Source organism: Rhinolophus hipposideros (genome assembly GCF_964194185.1).
Source record: "Rhinolophus hipposideros genome assembly, chromosome: 9".
Lineage (NCBI taxonomy): Eukaryota > Metazoa > Chordata > Mammalia > Chiroptera > Rhinolophidae > Rhinolophus > Rhinolophus hipposideros.
The window spans coordinates 34,323,888-34,345,857 of record NC_138055.1 but is presented as its reverse complement, the minus strand read 5'-3'; the positions used below and the strand labels follow the sequence as shown (position 1 = coordinate 34,345,857).

The window sequence follows — 21,970 nt, the reverse complement described above, 5'->3', positions numbered from 1 at the left end:
ATCTAGAATTATAAAATTACCTTTTTCGATTTTGTAAAGAGGAAAAAAGAATTAAATACTATTTAAAAATGAATCTATCTAATTCACTCACTGTGGTATTTGAATGGCAGAGGTCCTACGATGTGAGTTATAAACCAGGCCTTAGAGTTGATTGTGAGTATATGCTTTTGAGGTTGGTTAATTGTAAACCCTAGCTTTTTAGGAATCATTTTGTAGAACTCATATAGAGCTTAATTCCCATGCAGATATTTTCATTCATAATTTTAGACCTATCATGTGATTATTATACAAACCAGCATTCTCTTTTGATCTTCAGAAGTCAGGCATGTTTGCCGAGTAGCATGATACCTTAGTACTCACATGATCATACCCAAAATGAATTACCAAGGTTCATGTGAAAGTCAAGTCTAGTAGTTGACTCTGTTTTTGAGATAATGATCTCTCTATACCACACCAAATACAATGGGCATTCTTTGCAGATAGGTCATAGACATCGCCTATATGTCTTGTGGCAATCTGCAAAAGTAGTAGGTTTTGCAAGGTATAGATGACACATACTTATGAGATGTTTCTATCTGCTTTCTCACAAGTGTCAAATACATACTCTAATGGCTTTGGGGATTTGTAAATGATTAATGATGATTTCTTTTTTTAAAACATTTTCATCAAGAAGTTTCCCCAAATTAATTACATCTTTTGGATTGCAATAGTCAGCATTCACCCGCCAAGTTACCCAGTCAGAGGCAGTGTGGGTGGAAGATGCTGTCGTCTTTTGTTTCTCAGGTTTAGTCAGTGGGCTGCACACTGATATAAAGTGTCCTCGCCCTCACGTCTGTCCTGTAAGTGCCATTGGACACTCCTCTCATTCCCTGGATACCCAGGGGAGAAGGATCCTTGCCTTGCCTTCACATCCTTCCTAGATTTTCAGTTTGAATTCAGTTTATATCACAAAAGATAAATTCAAGTTATTTTCTTTTGTTTTATATTTAATTAAATTTATTGGGGTGACAATGGTTAGTAAAATTACGTGGGTTTCAAGTGTATAATTCTGTAATACATCATCTATATATCACATTGTGTGTTCGTTCACTCCCTGAGTCAGTTTTCCTTCCATCACCATATATTTGATCCTGTTTATCCTCATTTACCACTTCGCTCCCTCCTTACCCTATGATAACCACTAAACTATTGTCTGAGTCTATGAGTTTTTGTTTATTTGTTTGTCTTGTTCCTTTGTTGCTCTCAGTTTTATATCCTACATATCAATGAAGTGATATGGTTCTCGACTTTTTCTGTGTGACTTATTTTGCTTAGCATAATAATCTCAGAGAAATTCAACTTATTTTCTAACTTTTCAATTGAGAAATAATCAAAGAAATACAGACTCCAATACTATAAATATAATAAATTTAAAACTATGTGATTTAGATTTATAATAGTTTTTACTGGGAAAAAATTTTTAATTAAATTATAATTGAGTAATGGGATGTGTAAGTAAATAATGTGATACGTAGAATATGCAGTAAATGTGCCGTGTATTTAAAAATGTTTCTGCAAATTCAAATAGTTCAATTAATTGTTTTAAATTGTATTGTGGAGGGCATAGACAAATTCTTTGTGATAAAATAGAGATGCTTCATTTTATAATATTTTGGAGAGATCTCATTTTTCATTAAACTTTGCTTATACTTAGCTTTTGTCTTTTTGATTGTAGAAAAGAAATTCTTTAATATACTCTTTCTGCTCTAAATAGATCTCTGACAAGCTACATGAAATTGACCATTTTCACTGATTTTTACACTTGTTCTTCCCTTGTCATTTCTAAGTATTCATTGACAGTTTGGACTATCAGTCACATATTTAAAATTTTTTCAACAAAATAATGAAAAATAAACATACCTCAGTATTCCAATAATGACTATATATACAGATGCCAACCATATCCTGCTTAAGAAGTATTTTTTGTTGTTGTTAATTTATAGCTTGCTTTCTTGGAGATAATGTTTACTTCTCTAGAGTTCTTTAAGAATTGGTTTCTCATCGCTTGCTCTTTCAGAGGAGAGGGACAATGGTGATGGTGGTGATGATGATGATGATGATGATGATGGTGATTAAGATGATGACGATGGTGATGGTGGTGGTTGTGGTGGTGGTGATGGTGAAATTTTAGATGAAAGGTAAATATTATAAGACTTTTTATGTGCCAGGCACTATTCTAAGTGTAGCACACATATGAACTTACCGAGTCTTCACAGTGACTCTACAACTAGGTGCTTTTATTACCTCCATATGTTTTTCTCAGATGAGAAAAATTGAGGCATGAAGAGATGAAGTAATTTACTGAAAGTTGCACTTTGCCAGTGAAAGAGACTGAATGTTCAGTCTTCTCAAAGTACCTTTTCTATAATTGGAAGCCATATTTGAGACCATTATCTGTTTTAGAAAATTTTGTAAGCACAATATGGCAAAATCAATGGGCTTCTAATGCTATCTATTTTTTAAAAAATATGACTACTGCTTTGTGCCAACATTGCTGTAATTTTTTTTCTCTTAAAGGGTGATTTTCCACAGGTTAGAATATACCTCACTTAATTTTGTATGTCTCAAAATGAATCAATATCTATTTTTAAAGTTTAGTATGGCTTTAACTTCATATTGAAATTTAGAGAAATAAACATAATTGCTATTTTGAAAGCTAGAAAAGTGAGAAACCATAAAAGAACACCTATCATGAGAAAAGCAGCAAGCACAATTTTATTTGTCCTGGAAAAACTGAGATTTTTCTAAATGGTTCTGGAGACTAAAGATGATTATATGATTCTTGCATGTTCGTCAGAAACTACCATATTCTGTTTACAGGAAAATGAACTAGTGTCTAATGAGAGATTTGTATTTAAGAGTGTTATTCAGTTTCTGATCACCCATTTTCTGGTTTAAAGAAGGGGAATAGTTTGCATAAAAACCAGTGAAAGAAAATATTGCTTGACAAGTGTGAAGGCAGTCAAAGGTATATTTTATATTATCTTAGTATTCCTGGGGTGAAAAAAGCATTTTGTGTTTTTTCCTGTAGCATATTTTGGAATGAGTTAAATGCAGTTTGTGAAAAAGTTGCAAAAATGCTTAGAAATCCACTCATTCCTTTATGCATTTATTCATTCAACAATGAATGCCTACACTGTGTCAGGTATAGTGTTAGGCTTAGGGAACACAAAGATAAAGGCCATTAGCTTTTTCTGAAGGAATTCAGTAAAGGAGCCATAGAAATTAAAGAGACAATTATATGACAAGGTGATAAGTACCTTGATAAAAGTAAAGTGCACCAAGTTAGATACCTAATCAAGGCTTGGGGTCATGGCAGACTTTCTAGGTAGAGAGTGCTGATGAGCAGTAGCAAAAAAAGAGGCTGGAGAAGTAGCAAGACTTATACATATCACAAAAGGCTTCAAATATCCACATTGCATAGACGTTATCTGAAGACGAGGAAAACCCACTTGAAGAACTCCCCCTTGATGGTGAGTGACACAGTTAAATTGGGCCTTGGGACAGTTACCTGGAGAGCCTTGAGAAGCATGTATTAGAGACAGAGATGAGTTTGGATGCTGTTGGGTACAGAGGAGGCTTGATGGTGATCTGACATTCAACTGGCACTGAGCATATGCATTAGTTAGAGTGGACTAAAAAGTACTGTAAAAAACTACCTCAAACCTTTGTAGCTTAATACAATAAAGTTTTTTCTTACTCACCTACAGTTTGCTGGTGCACAGGGAAGGGTTCTGCTGCACACTGTTATTTATGGACCCAGACTTCTTCCATCCAGTGGTTGTACCATTCCCCTAGGACCACACATTCCTGGACCACATCCTCTTTATTCTATGTTGCTGACAGAGGAAAGACTAGAGCAAATAGTGGTATTGAGGGGAGATTTTTGGGTGTGGTCCTGGAAGTGTCATACAGCAGTTCTGTCCAGAACTTAGTCATGGCACAAGGGAGTCTGGGAAGTAGTCCTTCTGCATGCCCTGGAGGAAAACAAAATGGGTTTGGTGAGCACATGCCAATATTCAACTGTTTTTGATCTGGTGAATGGCCATTTCATGTGGCTCAACCTGTAAGTAATAGGTAGAAAGAGATGGAAAAGTAGACTCAAAAGATATTATATCTGTAACGGGACATAAAAGCTGCGAGAAAGGGAAGGATATATGTTTATAGCTGGGTTGAGTCATTGATGGATGGTTGTGCCATTTGTTCAGATAAGGAATATGGTTGCAGTAGACATTGGAGGGAAGATGCTGAGTTTGAGATACTACCCACAGATCTCCACAACACTTCATTTTTTTCAGACTTCTGCTAAAATGTCACTCTAAATAAAATAGTAACACCACCACTCTCTCTTTTCCTGTTACCATATTTTCTTTATTTTCTTTGTTGCCCTCCCCTCATATTATTCATTTTTTGTTTGTTTTGGTTTGGTTGTCTCTTCTCACTTGAATGGAGGTCCATGAAGACAGAGACTTTGTATTGTTCACTGCTATATTCTGTAGTGCATAGAATAGTGCCTGGGACATAGTCGGTAATTAATAACTGTTGAGTGTGCCAATGAAATCAAATGGAAATTGATAATAGTCTATAGGTTATAATAATAAATGCTCATATTTTCGAGTATGGAACAGATACTGTTTTAAATACTTTGTAGGTATTAATTCAAGTAATAAATTACTATGAGCTAGATACAACTCATGTTTCTATTTTACAGATGAGGGAACTAAAGTACATACAGCTTAAGAAACTTGATCAAATTCACAATGTTAGTAAGTATTAGAGATGAAATTCAAACCTAGGTGCTGGGGCTTCAGAGTTCACGCTCTTAACCATTCAGCTATTCTGCTATGTAATTTTGGAATGTTAGAAAAGTAGACTGGAGACAGAGATCAGGACATCATCAGTATGAATTTAGATGAGAGTAGATGTCGGCCTGTTCCTTAAGATTTTTTTTTTTTTTCAAATTGACTTTGAATTCCTCACCTGTATTTGCAGAGAGGTCAACGCTGTCTCCGATATTTTGAGAAATTTCCATAAGCTTAAATTTACATGGTCATTGTTTATTCCAATTACCTGTTTCCTTCACTTACTTTCAGTTTACTTGTGTCCTCATCTTACTTTCTGTAATTGCTCCTCTATCTTTACTCCACAGAAACATAAACATGGATTAAGACTTTCTTTCCTTGAATTTTCCAGAATACCATTCTCAAAGGCATTATGTACAACATTTATATTAGGTTTGAGATTACAGAGGGGAAACACTGAAAAACTATCAAGCAAAGAATATAAAAATTGAATATCTGCCATCTCTATTCTTAAAAGTATTTCAAATATCCTGCCATTGAGAATATCCCACTTGTTGCATTACATCTAGTCTCTGGCCTCCCGGGATGTGGTTGCTCTTCATTCTTTTCTCTCTTTCTCCCTAGTATCCCTCTTTGGCTCTCCCTTCCCCTGAATTCTTGGTAACCACTTATACTGGAGAGATTAGTTATTACTTACTTCCCTTTCTGCTCCCAGGACATGCTCTTAGGATTTCACCTTCAACACCCAAAGCACCCTCTACACCTAAACAAAGAGAATTCTCTTTCCACAGGGAACTCTGGTATCTGTTGTTAAAATAACACTTTCCACTCTATTACCAGTTTAGGACCTAGTTTAGGTCATGAAAATGAATGAAATCTCCCAGAGAGTATGAGTGACTTGAGATAAGAAGAAATCAGCTATGGATGGAAGGAAAGAGATCAGGAAGTAGCTGAAGAAAGATGTACTTTTGAGGAAATTTTTGTTGTTTGATTTTAGTTGGGGAGACTTGGGCAAAAACCTATGTTTTGGGAAGAGCCAGTAAAGCGAATGAATGAAGATAAAGGCAATAAATAGGATAAGGTGGATCGGGTCCTTGAGAAGGTGAGAAGGGGTGGAACCCTGATCACAGGTAAGTGAATTCATACAGGACAAGAGCAATAAATATTTAGATACACAGTATAATTCCAAAGAGCGTTGAATCTATAGTCAGATTGAGCTCAGCTGGAATCTGGAGTCTACTACATTCCTGCTATGAAACTTTACTGGAGTAGTTAATCGCTCTGAGTCTCAATTTTCTCAACTGCAGAAGAGGGACAATGCCCTCATCATAGAGTTACTACAAAGGCTTAAATAAAGTAATATGTGTTAAGCAGGAATATTATCATAGAATTTGTTGGTATTCCTGTAATTTGATTCTAGGTTTCTAATTCTTATCCCAGACTGTCATTAGTGTCATAAAAAAACAAGAGACCATATCTATTACAGCTTTTTTCCATATGCTCGAAATGGATTTGTGAATCCATGGTCTCTCCTTGTCATTTGGAATTTTGAATAAGTTTTGAGAGTCAAACATCAATCAAACTTGTTGTCAACAGGCCAAATTTGGCCTGCGTACTTGCTGTGCTTGATTTTCCTTTCTTTTTAATTTGAAATCTTTTAGATGGGACATGTACATTACATTTCCAGATCCACATCCTCTTGTCTTATACCTGGCCTCTTAACACATTTTCCTAACCTGCTTGGCCTCTGTACACAAATGAGTTTTCAACCCAGGATGCAGATTGACTTCTACTGAACTAGCTCATGTCTCTGAAAACTTCCCCGTTGCTAACTTTCCAAGTACCATTTTCTGTCTTTGTTTCACTCGATCTCCTCAGCATTTACCGTTGTTGATAAACTTCTTAAACTCTTTTCTTCTTCTGTTATTGAACACTCTCCTGATTTCTTCTCACCTCTCTACCCATCTTCCCTTGGCTACAACTCTGCCTCCTTTGCCCACTGTTTCAATGCTATAATTTGTCAGTATTTTGTATGTTGTCTCACTGCTCTTCTGGGTGATCTTATATCCATGGGTGGCTCAACGTTTCTAAAATTGGGTGATAATCTTTCCCTTCAAACCACATTCTCCTTTTATGTTACTTATCATGATGAAAGGAGCCACTGGAAGTCCAAGACACTCAACCTCTTAAACTAAAACCACTCTCACACCTAGGGGGGCATATACATTTAACAACATGCACTGACACTAAATCAGATGGAGTAGTTCTCTGTATACCTCACCATTGCTTCTCAGCAGAAGATCAGCCCTGCTCCTCCAAGTCACCAGTTGGCTTCTCCTTTCTCTCCTCCACCCTTTGTGGTAAGAACCTCATCATTTCCCCCATGGACTAATGCATTAGTCTCCATTTTTCCTTACGGGTAAAATTTCAACTTTGATTGGCAGTAGGCCATTCTTTTATTTTGTCCTGTGCACCAAGGTAGCCTCATCTTTAGCTACTCCCAAGACTCTAAAGCAGGGGTGTCCAAACTTTTTTCAACGTTTTTCATCAAGTGCCGTATTCGGTAAAATACACAAACAGCCGGGCCACTCACTCGAGGTGAAGTACATATTGCCTCACTTGTTTTATTTAAGTAAACTAAATATATTTTTGGAATTTGCTGCGGGCCAATAAAAAATGGATCGTGGGCCGCCCGCAGGCCACAGTTTGGACACCCTTGCTCTATAGCTTTGCCATATTAAATTGTATGCATTTCCCAGAACACTTCCCTCTCTCACCACTGTGCCTTTGCCCTTGCTGCTCTCTCAGCCAAGAATTCTCTTTCCTTTCAACTCTGTTTACATAGCTAACTTCTCATTCTTGCAAATTCAGTTCAGAGATATCCATCTCTTAAAGAAGTGTCCTAAATATCTTTCCTCTTAGCAACATCCCAAGTCTAGTTTGGAATCTCCATTTTGCAACTATTTTAAAAGCTTACATTCTTAGGATGTCGTTTAACGTGTACTATGTATAAAGGGAATCGCTTAGTATGATGTGTTGTTTTTTCTCAATCTGGTAAAATATTTTCCTGTGGAAGAGATACCCCCACAGGATAAGAAGGTACTGAGGAGGAAAGATTTGTAAATCAACACAAAATTAATGTTCATTGACAGAGGAAAAGGAAGCAACAGCTGGGTAAACAAACAGCTGTGCAAAGAGACAGAAAAATGACAGTGAGCAACTGTGAACATGGCAAATGGTCCAAAATATTAGAAAAGCAAGTAAATAATATAAGGAAATGAGTCAAGCCACTGACTCATTTCCAAATGAGTCAATGGAAAATTACTGAAATATTTGAACAGGAAGTAAATAATAAGGAAAGTGTTCAAATAAAAGTTATTACAGAGAAAAATAATTAGAAAAATATTTTATGTAGAGTGAACTTTTAAAATGAAATATGCTTAAGAGATGAATTAACTTTTTTGTAAATATTTGTGACTTTTTTGTAAATGTGTTTTATATGATACAAACATTACAATAATATTAGTAATTTTAAAAGGAATAAAATTACACCATAGTCCTAATTTAGAAAAGAGCAAACTAGAAACTCAAAATTATTTCACTTTGCATTTATGTGATTACCAAGGTGCCTAGCTTTTCAAAAGGAAATATTTAATAACACAAGTAATACATAAATGTACTCACCTTCTAAAGAATGACAGCATTCCAGATGAAGCTAAAGTTTCCTTTGGCCCTCTACCTGTACCCTCAGATATGCTGCTCTCGCCAGAGGTAGCCATTGTTTTCAGCTTAATGCGTATCCTTCTAACATTTTCCCATGCATTTATATACATATGTGTAACTGTATAAAATAAGTATCTTCATCTTGTATGTTAAATTGTATGTTATAAATTATGTAACTTCTTTGTTTTTTGTGTAACATGTTGTCTTAGAAATATTTCTATTTCGATACTAGTAGAGCTGTCTGTATCTCTAAAAGAACTTCCTTGTATCCGTAGTATGGGTATAACTGTTCTGCCGTTCCCTTAGTGATGTACGTACGGATTATCCCTGAACTTCATTTTCTGAACAGTATAAAGTAAGAATTCACCTTAGTTTCTATTATTTGGTTAACCAGTAGTCCTGGTACAATTTTTGAAATAGTTGATTTTTTTATGAGTTGGTTTGACATATCACTTTTATCATATAGGAAATCCCCAAATATGCCTAGGTCTATTTCTAGATTCTGTCTCCTGTTCCATGTTGAATCCCATATCTGTTCTTGCTCAATCCCATGGTATTTTCATTCCTACAGTTTTCTAATCAATTTTTCTATTTGTTAAGTCCTCTCTGTTTGTTATTAATTTATCAAAAATTGCCTTAAATGTGTGTTTACTTTTCATGTGACTTCTAGAAATACCACATCACATTTTGATAATAATATTGGAAGTTTTGCTGAGACTGCATTGAATGTATTTGGGAAGATATCTTTCAATATTCATTATTGTCTTCATAAAAATGTTATGTATTCATTTTTAGCTTTATTTCAAGGTATTCGAGGGCATTGTTTTTATTACAAATGAAGTCTTTATTATATTTTTTTCTAAAAGGTGATTGATACTGTGTAGGGAAGGTATGATGGTTTCTTTAAGACTGTTTTTTTAGAGCGATTTTAGGTTTGCAGCAAAGTTGAAAGAAAAGCACAAAGATTTCTCCTATACCCCCTACTCTCACCCACATAACCACTCCCATTATCAGCATCCCCACCAGACTGCTACATTTGGTACAACTGATGGGTCTGTGTCAACACATCATAATCACCCAGAGTCCGTAGTTTACATTAGGTCCACTTTTGGTGTTGTCATCTTATAGGTCTGGACAAATGTATAATGCATTCATGTATCCATCATTATGGTATTTTGTACAGTGTATTTTCACTGCCCTAAAAATCCTCTGTGCCCCACCTATGTATCCTTTTTTTTCCTTGCAAACCCTGGCAGCCATTGATCTTTATACTGTTTCCATAATTTTGCCTTTTCCAGAATGTCATATAGTTGGAATCTTTAGATAGTTGGCCTCTTTAACTTGGGAATATGCATTTAATTTTCCTCTGTGTTTTTCATGGCTTGATAGCTCATTTCTTTTTAGTGCTGCATCATAATCCATTGTATGGATTTAATACAGTCTGTTTATGCGTTCACCTACTGAAGGACATCTTAGTTGCTCCAAGTTTTGACAATTATGAATAAAGCTGCTATAAACATGCTTGTGCAGATTTCTGTGTGGATATAAAATTTCAACACCTTTAGGTAAGTACCAAGGAGCGTGATTGCTGGATTGTATCGTAAAAGTATATAAGTTTGTATGAAACCGCCCAATTGTCTTCCAAAGTGGCTGTAGCATTTTGCATCCCACCAACAACGAATGAGAGTTTCTGTAGCTCCACATCCTCCCGGGCATTTGGTATTGTCAGTGTGCTGGATTTTGGCCATTCTCATAGATGTGTAGTGTTATCTCATTGTCATTTTAATTTGCATTTCCCTGATGGTATATGATGTGAAGCATTTCTTTTTTTCCACTATGCTCATTTGTCATCTGGTGAGGTGTCAAAGTCTTTGGCCCATTTTTTCAACTGGGCTTTATTATTGTTATCATTATTATTATTATTATTATTGAGTTTAAAGAGTTCTATGTATATATTGGATAACAGTTCTTTATCAGCTGTGTCTTTTGCATGTAGTTTCTCCTAGACTGTAGCTTGTCTTGTCATTCTCTTTTTTTTTCTTTCTTTCTTTTTTTTTTAAAGCTATGCGTTGGCCCAATTCAGGGCTCAGTCCTTGAGACTTGAGTCCCTTGGCCCCTCTTGCACTCTACTCTTGCCTACTGTCTTTCTTTTTTCTTTTTTTTTTTCTTTTAAGTCTTCTCCCATTCGGTTTGTTGCCTCTTTATTTATTTTTTATTTTTATTATTTTTTTTTATTGGGGAAGGGGAACAGGACTTTATTGGGGAACAGTGCGTACTGCCAGGAGTTTTTTCCAAGTCAAGTTGTTTCAATCTTTGTTAATGGAGGGTGCCATTCAGCTTCAAGTTGTTGTCCTTTCAGTCTTAGTTGTGGAGGGTGCAGCTCAGCTCCTGGTCCAGTTGCTGTTGGTAATTGCAGGGGGCGCAGCCCACCATCCCTTTTGGGAGTCAAACCGGCAACCTTGTGGTTGAGAGAACACGCTCCAACCAACTGAGCCATCCAGGAGCTCAGCGGTAGCTCAGCTCAAAGTGCCATGTTCAATCTTAGTTGCAGGAGGCTCAGCCCACCATCCCTTGTGGGACTCAAGAAATTGAACTGGCAACCTTGTGGTTGAGAGCCCACTGGCCCATATGGGAATTGAAACGGCAGCCTTATGAGTTAGGAGCATGGACCTCCAACCGCCTGTGCCACAGGGCCGGCCCTTGTCATTCTCTTGACATTGTGTTTCACAGAGCAAGGTTTTAAATTTAATGAAGTCCAGCTTATGAATTATGCCTTTCGTGGATCATGCCTTTGGGGTTGTATCTATAAAGTGATCACCACAGCCAAGGTCATCTAGGATTCCTTCTTTATCTTTAGAGGTTTTCTACTTTTGCATTTTACATGTAGGTCTATGGTCCATTTTCAGTTAATTTTTGGGTGTAAGGTCTGTATCCAGATTCATTTGTTGTTGTTGTTTTGCCTGTGGATGTCCGATTGTTCCAGCACTGTTTACTCCATTGCATTGCCTTTGCTTCTTTCTCAAAGATCAGTTGACTGTATTTATCTGGGTTTATTTCTGGGCTGTCTATTATGTTCTATTGATCTATTTGTCTATTTTTTTGCCAATACCACTCTGTCTTGATTACTGCACCTTTATCGTAAGTCTTGAAGTCGGGTAGTGTCAGTCCTCCAACAGTCTTATTCTCTTTCAATAGCATAGTGACTATTGTAAGTCTTTTTCTTTTCCATATAAATTTTAAAATCAGTGTGTTGATATCCACACAATGACTTGTTGGGATTTTGATTGGGGTTGCATTGAATCTATAGAACAAATTGGAAAGAACGGACATCTTGGCAATATTGAGTCTTCCTATTCATGAACATGTAATATCTCTCAATGTGTTATATGTAGTTCCTTGATTTCATTCATTAGAGTTTTGTAGTTTTCCTCACGTAGATCTTATACACATTTTGTTAGATTTATGCCTAAGTATTTAATTTTTGGAGGTGCTAATATAAATGATATTGTGGTTTGTCTTTAATTTCAAATTCTACTCACTTATGACTGGTATGTAGGAAAGCAAATGACTTTTGTATATTAACCTTGTATCCTGCAACTTGTTATAATCATTTATTCGTTCTAGGAGTTTTTTTGTTGATTCTTTCAGATTTTCTACATAGATAATTGTGTCACCTGCAAAGACTGTTTTGCTTATTCCTGCTTAATCTGTACACTTTTTATTTCCTTACTTGTCTAATTGTAGTATCGATAACTTCCAGTATAATGATGAAAAGCACTGGTGAGATTGAACATCCTTGTCATGCCTCATCTTAGTGAGAAAGCTTCAAGTTTCACATAATAAAGTATGTTAGGTGTCAGCTTTTTGTAGATATCCTTTAACAAGTTGAAAAAGATCTCCTTTGTTCCTGGTTTAATTGTGGGTTTTTAAAAAGATTTTCGTTAAAATATGGCTAACATACGATATTATATTTGTAGATTAGATAAAGCAGAGAATCGAATCAGTGATTTAAAACATAAGGTAGCAGAAAACATCCAATCAGAACAGTAAAAAGAAAAAAAGAATCCAAAAAATTGAGGAGAGTTTAAGGGGCCTCTGGGACAACATCAAACATACCAACAGTCACATTATAGGGAACCAGAAGGAGAAAAGACAGAGAGCAAAGGGTTGAAAACCTATTTGAAGAAATGATGGAAAACTTCCCTAACCTGGCAAAGAAAATAGATATACAAGCTCAGGAAGCCCAGAGAGTTCCAAACAAGATGAACTCAAAGAGGTCCACACCAAGATACATCATAAGTGAAATGCCAAAGGTTAAAGACAAAGAGATAATCTTAAAAGCTGCAAGAGAAAAGCAGTTCATTATTTACAAGGAAGCTCCCATAAGACTATCAGCTGATTTCTCAACAGAAACTTTGCAGGCCAGAAGGGATTGGCACAAAATATTCAAAGTGATGAAAAACAAAGACCTACAACCAAGATTACTCTATCCAGAAAAGCTGTTGTTTAGAATCGAAGGACAGATAAAGAGCCTCCCAGGCAAGAAAAAGCTAAAGGAGCTTTTTTTTCACCACCAAACTAGTATTACAAGGAATGTTAGAGGGACTTCTTTAAGACAAAAAAAAGATAAAAAATATGAATAATGAAATGGAAATCACTACATATCTACCAACAATTACTTTCAATATAAATGGATTAAATGTTCCAATCAAAAGATGGGGGGCTGAATGGATAAGAAAACAAAACTCTTACATATACTGCCTACAAGAGAATCACTTCAGATCAAAAGACACACACAGACTGAAAGTTAAAAGATGGAAAAAGATATTTCATGAAAATGGAAACAAACAAAAAAGCTGGGGTTGCAATACTTATACCAGACAAAATAGACTTTAAAATAGACTATAACAAGAGACAAAAAGGGACTTAGTAATCTCAGGTCTGGGTATTTATCCGAAGAAACCTAAAATGCTACTTTGAGGGGACGTCTTCATCCATATGTTCACTGCAGTATTATTTACAATAGCCAAGATGTTAAGGCAATCTGGATGTCCCTGAATGGATGAATGGATAAAGAAGTGGTGGTACATATATACAATGGAATATTATTCAGCCATAAAAAAGAATGAAATCTTGCCATCTCTGACAACATGGATGGATCTAGAGGGTATTGTGCTGGGTGTAGTAAGTCAGACGGTAAAAGACAAATGTCATGTGATTTCACTTGTAAGTGGAATCTAAAGAACAAAATAAACAAATGAAACAGAAACAAGCTCATAGATGCAGAGAGCATTTTGACGGTTGCCAGATGGGAGGGAGTTTAGGGGTATAGGTGAAAAAAGGGGTTAAGGATTAAGAAGTACAAATTGGTTGTTACACAGTAGTCTTGGTAATGTAGGGTATAGCATAAGGAATGTAGTCAATAATATTGTAATAACTATGTGTGGTGTCAGATGAATACTAGCTGGGGGGGGTTGGCAGTAGGGTGAAAAAAGTGAAGAGATTAAGAAACACAAACTGGTAGTTATAAAATAGACATGGGGATGTAAAATAAAACATAGGGAATATAATCAATAATATGGTAATAACAATGTATAGTGCCAGGTGGGTACAAGTCAGGGGGATTACTTTGTAAATTGTATGTGTCTAACCACTATATTATACACCTGAAATTAATATAAAATAATATTGAATGTCAACTGTAATTGAAAAATTAAAAATGTGGGGAAAGGTGAAGGGGAATAAGAGGTTCAAAGTTTCAGATATAAAACAAATAATTCTTGGGGATGTAATATATAGCATAGGAAATATAGTCAGTAATATTGTGATAGCTTGGTGTTGTGTCAGGTGGTTGCTGGACTTTTCATGGTTATCCATGAGAATGGATCAGTGAATACAATCAATAAAATGTTCGTAGCTATGTATAGTGCCAGGTAGTTACTGTTGAATAAGTTATGATATACACCTGAAACTAATATATTGTATGTTACCGTGTTTCCCCAAAATAAGACCTAGCCGGACCATCAGCTCTAATGTGTCTTTTGGAGCAAAAATTAATATAAGACCCGGTCTTATTTTAATATAAGACCGGGTCTTATAATATAACATCAAACAGGGTCTTATATTTATTTATTTTTGCTCCAAAAAAGATGCATTAGAGCTGAAGGTCTGGCTCAGTCTCATTTTCGGGGAAACACAGTAGCTATATTTTAAGAAAAATCTTTTTTAAAAAAGTGATAAAAAACAATATACAATATAGGCTGTTTTTTTAAAGTGTCAGTAAACTTACGAGTATAGTAAGTCCAAGATGTGTGTTCCTTTTCAAAGTTAAAACTCAAGGAAGGAAGACGACCCCACTCAAGAATAATCAGTCAGCTTTAAGACAGAGAACACAAAATCAGTTGCCCTGATTCTATTGGCACTAATTCTCATTCGAATGCAGTCCACTACAAAAATAGGGATAAGTTCCGTCAGCCAGCACAGCTCTGTGGAATAGGAGTCATTCTGCACAGTGAGAAGGAGGGAATTGCTCAAGGGATCCAAAAGGGAATAAATGGACGTATATTAACTGTTGTAGGATGTTGATGGTGAAATGAGAGAACCAGAATGTAGCTCTGGGAACAGTGTGGGCATACCATAGGAAGAGTTCTTCTCTCATTAAATTCTAACAAAATTTAAGACAGAAGGGAATAATTCAGTAGAGCTGGAGAGGCTGAATGTTTTAAAGAAGGGAAACCCACTTAAGAACAAGAGTTTTTCAGAAAGTGTGAAATAGCTTTTTCCAAGACATAGAGGGGAAGAGGGAGAACTTCTTCCTCTTAGAATTGCAACAAGGATAAAATTAGAAGACAGTAATGAAATAGATGTTGAGGAGTAGAGACAGAGAGCTAGACAGCTTACATTGATGGCTTTGATCTTCAAAACGAGTGTATCTCCTGGACACCTAAATCAGATCACCAGGGAGTGCTGGATAAAAATTTCAGCTCCCTTGATCACTCTCATTAGACCCCAGGAAGCTGTGATATCAGGTTATTCCCTAGCTAGTTTGAAAACCACTTTTGAAATGAAGTCAGACATTATCTGCAGGGTGTGTCTGCATGACTGGGAAAGCATTTCTGTTTTAGGAAAAGAGCAGAAACTAGGGATGGGCAATGGAGAGAATAAGGCAGAGCCTATTTGGAAGTTGGGAAGCAAGAGTTTGTGTTGGAGAGAGGTTGGCTCAGCTCCAGAACGTGCTTCAGTGTGCTTCCATGACTTCTAGGGTAAAATGTTTCCACCTGAAACCCTGTGACCACTTCTCTATTTCTCAGGGCCCAGGGAAAATTGCTAACGCAGGTTGCTGAATCAAGGCTATAAAGAAAACTTGAGCAATTTCCCTTTCTATGGGCTTGAGAAACACACCTTTCTTGACGGGAGGAATTAATGATGCTGATTGCCACATAAAATCCTGTGGATTTGTGTATTCAGAATTTGCTTTCATGTACAGTGGTACCTCGGTTTTCGAATGTAATCCATGAGCTCTGAAACATTCGAAAACAGCTGACTAGCTAGGCCTCAGGATCTTGCACTCGGGAAGCTGTGTGACATATTCAACTTCTGAGTCATGTTCGAAAACCGAAGCATTTACTTCCGGTTTACGGCATTCATAAAACAAAATGTTCATCAACAGAGATGTTCAAAAACCAAGGTACTTTATTTATGATAAGGCCTGCTGAGATGTCAGGCCAGACTCCCTCTGCTGGTTGTGCCTCGGTTCCGTTCTTAGGTGCGGCTGTTCTGCCTGCACAGAACCTGAGATGGGCAGCTCCCTTCGGTGAAAGAAAATAAAAGCTGCAAGGCTCTAGTCTAGTTCATTGTCTTGAGCGAGATAAGCAACCTCTTCACTGGTCTCCTTCCACCAGCCTCTTCCTTCCCCAGAATACCTTCTAAACTGTCAGAATTACCTTTTTGACATAGACTGACAACAAACCAACAATGAAATATTTGTAATCCAATAGTAAGTGCTGTAAGAACGCACTGCTAGGAAGTTTCCTCGTCACCACAGAGTGAAGTTTAAACAAATTAGAGATGCACACATTTTTTGCAACATGCCTCATCTTCAACCAATGCCTCTACCATTCCCAACTTGCTCATTACAGGGACATTGAATCCTCATCATTGTTTTATACACTGCAACCCTTGTCTATGATGAAAATGTCCCTCCTAGTTTAGTTGCTGTTCTTCTTGTTGGTCCCCTGAGAAAGTGTATTTATTTATTGTTTTTTCTTTTTCTTTTTTTTTTTAAATCTGAAAGTTCTTTTATTACCATTCAAAAGAATAAAATGCACAAGAGATAAAGATTTCACTAAAACAGTGTGTGAGATGGCTAATAGAAGTGGAAAAAAGAAATATAAAAAAATTTAAATGTGTCAATAACAATAAAATCCTTCTATTATAAGATGTAGAGCTGTGTAAAAATGATTTTAGTACAGTTATTTAACATATTTATTTTTCTGAGTATTTCTTAATTTTTTATTGGTTTCAGGTGTACAAAACAATGTAATAGACATTTACACCCCTCACAAAGTGATATTTCCCCTCCCCCAATCTACTCCTCTGACATTGTATATAGCTGTTAAAATTCCATTGACTCTATTCCCTATTCTGTACTCCATGTCCCATGACTATATATATATTTAATTATAGTTGATATTTCATATTATTCAGCTTCAGCTTCAGGTGTACAGTGCAGTTGTCAGGCATCTACACCATGAAGTGGTCTCCCTAATAAAACAAGTGACCATCTGACCACCTACAAAATATTTACATTATTGATTATATTCACTGAAACTGTATTTCACATCCCTATGGCTATATTGTGACTACTGATTTGTACTTTCTAATCCCTTTATCTTCTCCCCATCCCCAACCTCCTACCATCTAGCAACTCTCAGTTTTTTTCCCTATATCGCTGAATCTATTTCTGTTTTGTTTGTTCATTTATTCTGTTCTTTAGATTCCACATATAAGTGAGATCACATGGTATTTGTCTTTCTCTGTCTGACTTATTTCACTTAGCATAATATTATCTAGGTCCATCCATGTTGTTGGAAATAGTAATATTTCATTCTTCTTTATGGCTGAGTAATACTCCATTGTATAAATATACCACAGTTTCTTTATCCAGTTGTCTATTGATGGGCATTTCAAATAGAGAGCCCAGAAATAAAACCGTGCCTATGAGTATATGGTCATTCAATCTATGATAATGGAAGCAAGAATTTGTAGGGGGGTAAAGATAGTTTATTCAATAAATGGTGCTGGGAAACCTGGACAGACACATGCAAAAAAATAAAACTGGACCACCTCCTTATATCATGTACAAGAATAAATTCAAAATGGATTAAAGACTTAAATGTAAGATCTGAAACCATAAAACTCTAGAAGAAAATATAGGAAGTAAATTTGCAGACATTACCTTCAGTAATATTTTTACTGACATATCCCCTCAGGCAAGGAAAGCAAAAGAAAAAAAAACATGTAGAATTACACCACTAAAAATTTTTTCACAGCAGAGGAAACCGTCAATAAAACAAAAAAGCATCCTACTGAATGGGAGAAGATATTTGCCAGTGATACATCTGATAAGGGGTTAATATCCAAAATTTATGAAAAAAACTCATTCAACTCAACACCAAAAAAAATAAAAAACTCACAAAGAACACAACCAATTAAAAAACAGGCAGAGGACTTGAAGAGACATTTCTCTAAAGAGGACATACAGATGGCCAAAACACATATGAAAAATGCTCAGCATCACTAATCATTAGAGAAATGCCAATAAAAACTACAATGAGATACCACTTCACTCCAGTCAAAATGGCTATCATCAATAAATCAACAAACAACAAGTACTGGCGAGGCTGTGGAGAAAAGGGAACCCTTGTGCACTGTTGGTGGGATTGCAGATTAGTGCAGCCTCTATGGAAAACAGTATGGAGGTATCTCAAAAATTCTGACCCAGCAATTCCACTCCTGGGTTTCTGAGAAGGTGTATTTAAATATCATCTCCTCTCTGTAGCTTTCTTGGACTCCATGTCCTTTCCCAAGACGGAATTATTTTCATCTGTATTTCATATTTCTTTATACAAATACCAACTGTTGCATTTAGAATGTTTTATTGTACTCATTTATATTTTTGTTTCCACAAGTGGACTTGAATTTCTTGAGACTAAAAATTGGGTCATAAAATTTGAATTCCCCAATGTCTGACACATAGGATGTGTACCATTAATTTTAGTTGAATCTATTTGAACTTTCACTTTATATATTCCAAAGTGAAAGAACATAGGTAAGAAGGCACAAGCAATAGGGGCAACGCTTAGGGTCATTTTATACTAGTAACAATTTTTTCCCCATGTAATATTATAGTTACAATATAGCATTGATTAACATACCTACCTGTAGAATCATAGCATTTCAATGGGAAGAAGTATTTTAAAGAGGTTCTTTTGATTGCAAATGAGGAACCCAGTCCTTATGACAGACTACACAAGTAGCTTTTATCAAAATCCTATCCAATAACCAAAAACCTTTTGAATTCGTGAATATTAAACCACATTTACATTCCAGGCAAATAAATTCTGGAAGAGCACAAAATGCACAATGCACTTAGTTCAGAAGGAATCCCATTAAGGAATCCTAACCCGAGTTTAGAATGTTGAGGTGGGGGAAAGCCAAGCTACATGATGAGAGAATTCGTAAGGTCAAGGAGGATTTTAAATACAAATGAAGTGTTTTTCATGTTTTTTTTTTTCTTTTCTTGCTAAGGTGATGGGAGCTATCAAGGCCATCAGAAGAACAGTAGAGTAGGCATTAATGAATTTCTTTTCTCCGGGTTTAATTGAGCCTCTTTTTCACTTTAATAGGTTTCAGAACCTGCTCTGGTCCAGAAAGACATTTGTGGACAACATGAAAATCTATAACCACAGTTACATCTACATGCCTGCGTTTTCTATGAAGACAGGAACAGAGCCATCCCTCCGAGTTTATTATACACTGTCAGATGTCGGTGCCAATCAAACAGTGCTCTTTGCTAATCCCAACTTTCTGCGTAGCATTGGAAAGTTCTGGAAAAGTAGGGGAATTCATGCCAAACGCCTGTCCACAGGACTCTTTCTGGTGAGCGCAGCCCTGGGCCTCTGTGAGGAGGTGGCCATCTATGGCTTCTGGCCCTTCTCTGTGAATATGCATGAGCAGCCCATCAGCCACCACTACTATGATAATGTCTTGCCCTTTTCTGGCTTCCATGCCATGCCGGAGGAATTTCTCCAACTCTGGTATCTTCATAAAATTGGTGCATTGAGAATGCAGCTAGATCCGTGTGAGGACACCTCACTCCAGCCCACTTCCTAGGGACAGTGGATAAAGACAGAACTAAGCCAGGGTATTTTTGTTAGGTTTTCTACGTGACTGCACAAGGAAATGTTCAAGTCGTTTCATGGATTTGCACGGGACACTTGGAAACAACAACCCAAGGGAAACTCTACTTTTAATGTTGGCTTGGAGGACAAATGGGAATTGAAACATTCTATGAAATGTTTTATAGCACATTATGTATTTGCAACTGGTAGCATTTTGATGAAATGATTTTGGTAAAGCACATTTACATGGTTTAAATCAAGAAGATGCAGTTCACAAACAAGGTGGAGCTCTAGTTTTTGAAGCTGAAGAATTAAGGTAAAATAAAGGAAATGCCAGGGCAAAAGTGTTACTGATTGTCAATACGAACAGGCTTAATTTAAAAAACCTACTTATGAAGACTGATATTAGAATCATAGGTTTTTAAAAAATTATTTATTTTTGCCCTATTTAGGGGCAGTGAGTGGGTGATGGGGTAGATTTTAAAAAATCCCTTACTGAGTAATAAGGATACAAAACACTACAGCTGATATTATGATTTGTTGAACCAAGTCTGTGTTAACTATAGTCCCCGTCCATTTAAAAAATGTTAAATAAGAATTGCTCCCTCCCCTTTTGTCAAGTGTACTTAGGCAATGAAAAGCATTGTTGAATTTAGACTGTTGATTCATAGTCTGGATAACATGAACCACTTTCCCTCCTCCTCAGAATTAAGGGTATAAATTCAATTTTAGGTCTGCATTATATAAACCTATTTGCATTATTATTATTTTAGTTCACAAAGACCATAACAATGAGTACATTATTTATTTGCAAATTGTTTACATAATTGTCTTCGTCATTTAATGTTCAGAGATAAAGCACAATGATGTAAAGCTTTGTCTCTGGAAGACAGACTGGAAGACTCATCCCATTTCTATCTACCATGGTATATTCACTCAAAGATACATACACATGCACACCTACAAATGTGCATATATTTATATATATCATGTTCTCTCTCTGTCTCTCTCTCTCTGTCTCTCTCTCTTAAAGCTCATTTCCATGCAACTATGAAAGCTGAACCCACATGATCTGGTATTTCAAAAATTTGTAATCAGTGTTGGAGAGGTACAAATATATTATGTACTATGCACTACACTTTGATATAAGACAAGCCAACTTGTTGGATGCTGCTCATAATGCTTATACCAGCATGACATGTAAGCCTTACCCCCAAAATGCTTACCCAAAATGAGCAGAATTGTTTTATTCATTCTGACTCTCCTTAGCATCTCATGAATGGACCCTATGTTGAGCATGGTCATGCAAGGCAGGTCCATACAAGGAAAGGGAGGTGAATTAGTAGCTATCTATTCTCTGAGTAGCAGGTGAGACCACTTAGAAAGTCCCTCTACTGACAGACTGCAAGCAGCCAGATGTGTTTACATATAGGAGAAAATGTAAAGGAACCCTTTCATTGTCTTTGTGCTTTGGGAATGCCTTAATCTAAAAAGGGGACACTAGAAATCACTATCTTTATTTTTTTTAAGTATCACCAAAATTTAGGTAAACTGTGCCAAAAAGTTTTTTGATTTTTAATGGTAGAAAATTAGTACACAATATAGATTAAAACAGGTGGCAGTTTTTTGTCAGTGACTTTAAAGCTATCAAGATAACAATGCCCTTGGAAAAAACCTACATCATTAGAATAGGCAATTTCTCAATAAGGTGGAATATTGAGGTTATTATAGAAATCAGCAGTAGAAATATGATTGATTGACATAACACAGATTATATTGATCCTAACAAAGTTAAGAATTTGAGTATTGATTCTATGCAGAACTGATGTGCTATTTTTATCCTATATGGCAGCAAAAATGTAGTAAGAATGTACTATTGAGTGAGCTGTGTTAAATATTCGCTATACGTGCAATCCTGAATATATTTCCTCTTTTGAGCTATTGCTATTTAATAATTACCTTAAAAAGGAATACATTTTTACCTATAAACTTCATCAAAAGTAT

The 21,970-nt window shown here is 36.1% G+C and overlaps 1 protein-coding gene across 1 annotated transcript in view; it reads left to right on the top strand.

Moving 5' to 3' along the window:
• ST8SIA1 (ST8 alpha-N-acetyl-neuraminide alpha-2,8-sialyltransferase 1) overlaps nt 1-21,970 on the top strand; it is a 132,383-nt gene extending 110,413 nt beyond the window's left edge. The window contains exon 5 of the mRNA XM_081058408.1: nt 19,472-21,970. Coding sequence (XP_080914534.1) covers nt 19,472-19,958 — 487 coding nt within the window. The 3' untranslated portion in view covers nt 19,959-21,970. The remainder of the gene's footprint in view (nt 1-19,471) is intronic.